We start from the raw sequence: 5,000 nt of genomic DNA, 5'->3' as shown, positions 1-5,000 counted from the left end.
TTTCACAAAGAGCAGGTGTATATATATAAATATGTCTCATGTAATGACTGTGTATTGTGTTGTTCACACTGAAATGCTCCATACAGTGTGGATTTGAGTGTGGAAACAAATTTATTCTAAGTACAGGATTATTATAAAATGACGTGTTTATTACGTGATTATTTTAAATGACGGTGTGTCTCCTGTAGTGTGGAGTGGTCTCCATCTGCGGTCTGCGTCAGATCAGAGCTCTCTGAAGGTGCTGCAGTTTGTGGAGAAGCAGCTCGCTCAGTTTAACCCATCACAGACACTTAGCAGCAGTCCAGACTGTAAGACAAACACCTTTCAGATGCTTGACCACTGCATGATCCACTCCACACACTGCACTTCTCTGTTTATCTGTGTGAGAGCTCCATGCTTGACTCTTCCTTTGCCTCTGTGTTCTCTAAAGCACTGGTTTTCAATCTCTTTAAGAGAGATCCTGTGTTAATGTGTGACGACTGCCCCGCACACTGGTCTCGTGTCCAGAACCAAATCACTGTAATCACTGCTGCTTCTGAAGTTAGTGAGGGTTCTTTAGCTGTCATGCATATCTATTCTGACATATCATATTTTGTCCAGTTCATTGTTACGAGTAGCACTATATCAGTCATTGTGATTTCGATAGGGCATCTCCCATTGATATGTGGACGTGACTCTCTAAACTTAGCAGAGTGTTTGTCATGTTGGTCCAGGAGTACTGTTATCATGGTACCAACATTTCAGCATTCGATACCTATACCAGTGAAAAACCACAGTTCTCAGAGAAAAACACAAACATGCTTATTAAATATTTTTACTATACTTTCATTTAATCCAAACTGTGTACATATTTAACTTTTAAAGGGCTTTTGATTCTTAAAGCTAAGAATAAAAACGAAGTAAGCTTAAAAAAAAAAAAAAAAAAAAAAAAAAAAAAGCCCAGAACTGCTTTTCTGACCGATACGACACAAACACTGTTAATCATTTGTACATTCTCTAACACTCATATTTTAGATTTCAATTAATTTAAAAGCATCTGGTGTTTAAAAATCAAAAATAGTTAATATCACCATGTTTTTTTACCCTAATAAAAGTTATAAGAGAATTAAATAGTAAATAAAGAAACTTCATTCTAATGCTCATTATATTAGAGTTAGCCGCACTTATGCTAACGATGAACCACTCTAATAGCAGCATTAATTTCAATCCGACGTCCAAATAACAATATTAAATCATATTCATAACAGTGTTTTCCATAGTCTTGTCATTCTCTGCCAGCAGGAGGCGCTTGTAGAGCAGGAGAGATAGCGTTTTCTCCGGTAACGGCGGTAATTTAATAAGCGTTGAGCCTGCGATCACAAGTGATGCTCAGGCATTACAGGCAAGATTAAATGAAAATGACATCTATAATTTTCTGAAGACAGTCAGATTCCTTCAGACTGTGAAGTTGAGAGCAGCAGTGTTCATGTTTATTCAATGAAGTCAAAACCTTCTGGAAAATCTATTTGTGGCGGTCAGTTTTGATATTGTGGTGGGTGCCACTAATAAAGAAATGTATTGGAAACACAGTTAAACTAACTTGCTTGAATGCTTTGATTTGATTAGGGTGTCTGTCTATAAAGTGTTTTGTTATCAACAGATACTTCTGAGATCGGCTCCACTGCTCAACGCTATAAAACACATTGTAATAAGAAACCTTTGCAGATCTCAAGAGCTCAAACACAGAGAGCCGAGACGCACTGGAATCTGCCATGAGGCACTTTCATTTTGTTGTTTGTTTATTTTGTAATTAATATTTGCTGGTTCTTGCTTCTTCCCTGAGTCTTTGTTATATAGATATATTCAGTTGCATAAAATCATCCAGGCGACCCCCCCCACCCGATCATTGTGAAAACCACTGCTCTAAAGCCCTTTCTACTTCACCTTTTTCATGTTCTTCAGGCTTTTCTTGTAGTGCTCTAAATTTCTGATATAAATGTTGTTTTCATGATCACAAGACTTGCGAGAGCAGAACAAATTAAGGTCTAACATTCTAATGTATAGGTCTTCAGCCCTGCTCCTGGGGTCCTTCTGTCCTAATGAAACACACCTGAAACAGCAAATCAAGGGCTGAAGACCCAAGCTGTCAGAGAATCTGTGCTGATTTCTGTTCTTCTGCAGCCTGCAGTATGTCCGAGCTGAGTTCGTTACATGATGTAGAAACGGACTTCCGCCAAACCTATCGACAAGTCCAGAAGAAGGCTCTACCAGCCATCCCTGATCTTGATGACCCCGCTGACCTCCGGGCCACAGATTTATCTCCGGTTCATGAAGGAAGATACTCACAACAGCCTCAGCGCAGGAACCATGTGGCAGATGAACGCCTCAGGTAACACACACTACAGATGTACAAGAGTCTTGTTACACAGCGAGCAGATCACAGCATTGACCAGAGCCGGGGAAAGCTACTTTTAAAAGTAATGTACTACAATATTGTGCTACTTCCTAAAAAAAAATAACTAATTACGTTATTCAGTTACTTGTTATGGAAAATAATGTGTTACATTACTTTTGATTAACTTTTTAAATCCGGACAGGGCTTGTTTGTTTGTTTTTAATATAAAAAGTTATTCTACAAATGAAAAACCCCCTTTCACATCAAAAGTGGAGTGAATCCTCCTCAGGCTGAAGGAAGTGTAAGTTCAGGTCTGTACAGTAGAGGGCGCCACTCAAACTAATCACATGAAGAATACGACACAGAAGAAGAAAAATCAGCACTAATCAGAAATAACTCAAATAAAGCTCAAATATGTAATTTTTTATTATTATTATGATTAAAATGGATCATTAAATGTCAGTAGCAAAGACATGGGTATACATAAATTATATTTGTCTTATTTAACATATTTAATTATTGCAGGTTTGTCTAATATCCTGAGTTTGTATGTGATTGTGAGGAACACTGAATGTGTTTTTGAGTAAACACATGTTCATATTTAGTCTAGAAGTACAGTGAGATCATGTTCACACACAACACTCTGCACTGACTCCTGATCTCTGTCACCATGGCAACAGCAGAGCTGTCACTCAACACATGGAAACAAAGTAACTGGAGACACTGATTTGAAAAAGTAACAGATATTTCCTTCTAAATTAATAAGTAATGTGTTACTTTACTAGTTACTTGAAAAAAGTAATCTGATTTTGTAACTGGTGTTACTGAACACTGGCATCGTCAGTCTGTGTTCCAGGTGGAACCCTCGCTCGGAGCACCTGCAGAGGAAGGCTTTCCAGGAGCGAGGACGGACTGGATCTGTGGATGAGCTGGAGGAGTTTGCGATGGCGTATATGCAGCGAGGACGTCACGGTGACAACGGAAACAGGGAGGACTACTACAGAGAACGAGAGCGAGAACGGGATCATTACCCACTTTACTGTTCCAAGGTCAGTCCAGCGAGACGCCCCCCCAGCCCTCCACCCTTACCTGGAAAGAAGCGGGACACTTGTGACAACGGTCAAGCCCAGCGGGATCCACGAGAGCGGGATCAGAGCAGAAGAGATCACAGGCCAGACTACAACCATACCCTTCTCAACACTTTATTGGAACGTAAAGCTAAAGCTGTGAAGAGCAGCGCTTCAAAAGCAGGACAGACCGAAGAAGACTCGGAAACGCCTTCCAAAAACAGTAGTGAGCGTTCCCACAGCAGGACTCCCAATAACCAGTCCCCTCGGCAGCGGACGGCAGAGGACAACGAATCCCTGCCGCCGTACACAGAGAAGGAGCTGGAGCGTTCCCGTAGAGCCGAGTCCGGACAACAGCCGTTCAGATACACACGCTCCGGTCCCGGGCCAGAGGAGCAGAACCGCCCTCGGAAAGTGGTGAGTTATCTGTAGACTCTGTGTGATTTACTGTCCCATTGAGAGGGGAACAAAACCCTCACAGCACTCTGGACCTGAGCTTGTCTCGCTTCTACATGGATGCAGTGAAAGAAAAGCACCAAAGGTCCACAGAATGAAGCCACTTCAATAAAAGCAAGGCTGTACAAAGGCCTTCAGATATTTGAAGAATGTAAACCCTCCAACACAACTGGTAACATTATTTAAAAAAAGAGACCTGAGATATGAAGTTTAGAAAACAGTCCAGTACAAGAGAGAATCCAGAGAAGCACTCTATAAGATTTCCTCTTACCAGTCATCATCCTTACCGTTTATTTCGTTCATATCTCTTGTAGACATTTTTTGATGAACAAAGCACGCAGTTTGATTCCAACCTAGACCTTTCAATCACGGTTCGGTTTGTACCTCGATATGACAACAGAAAATAAGCTGTGCACAGGTAACACAATGTCATTAAATCAACTCTGTCTGTTTGCTGCTTAATTCCTCCCTGACTGAATGTGGATCACAGCTTAAACTTTATACAGACTCTAACACAACTAACCGTACTGACCGTAGAAACGGTCCCAGAAGTGCTAGGAGAAACTAAAAAAGGCCAAGATTGAACAAGTGTGTGTAACAGAAAGCAAACATTATGAAAGACGCTTGAGTATTTGCTGCAGAAGCTCTGGATAGTTTCAGCACTTGCTCAGTCATTACTGTAGAGTCGACTGTATATTGTATAAAATCTGTACAAAATGTATAAATATATTTAATATATAAAATAACATTTTTCTGAAATATATACATGCATGTGTGTGTGTATTTATATATACATAATACATACACAGCACACACACATATATTATATAAGCAAAACTTTTATTTTGGATGCGATTAATCCTGATTAATTATTTGCCAGCAGTAATAAACACAGGTGGAAATCTTATCGAGTGCAGCTTGGATTTTCAGGGTTTGACTTTGTTTCATTTTATGTTTGTGTGATTTCATCACAATGTAACACACGTGTGAATAATGACTGACAGCGCTTGACCGCTGCACGAGACTAACCTCCTCCTCCTGATGTCTGCTTCTGCTCACTCTTCTGTCCTCTCTCTGAACAGAGCACTCTTCTGAGCAGAGAC

At 40.3% G+C, this 5,000-nt stretch overlaps 1 protein-coding gene across 5 annotated transcripts in view; it reads left to right on the top strand.

Moving 5' to 3' along the window:
• LOC127948499 (immunoglobulin-like domain-containing receptor 2) overlaps positions 1-5,000 on the top strand; it is a 26,079-nt gene that overhangs the window by 18,433 nt on the left and 2,646 nt on the right. For 2 of the 5 annotated variants that reach the window (XM_052544967.1, XM_052544971.1), the window contains 4 exons: positions 189-308; positions 2,161-2,368; positions 3,231-3,858; positions 4,212-4,625. In XM_052544967.1, coding sequence (XP_052400927.1) covers positions 189-308; positions 2,161-2,368; positions 3,231-3,858; positions 4,212-4,304 — 1,049 coding nt within the window. In that variant the 3' untranslated portion in view covers positions 4,305-4,625. Of the gene's footprint in view, positions 1-188; positions 309-2,160; positions 2,369-3,230; positions 3,859-4,211; positions 4,626-4,979 lie in introns of those variants that run through there. The other 3 variants (XM_052544968.1, XM_052544970.1, XM_052544969.1) reach the window with 3 other exon arrangements.

Source organism: Carassius gibelio, chromosome B1, assembly GCF_023724105.1.
Source record: "Carassius gibelio isolate Cgi1373 ecotype wild population from Czech Republic chromosome B1, carGib1.2-hapl.c, whole genome shotgun sequence".
NCBI lineage: Eukaryota > Metazoa > Chordata > Actinopteri > Cypriniformes > Cyprinidae > Carassius > Carassius gibelio.
The sequence above is the reverse complement of the archived record's forward strand: the minus strand, read 5'-3'. Positions and strand labels throughout refer to the sequence as shown.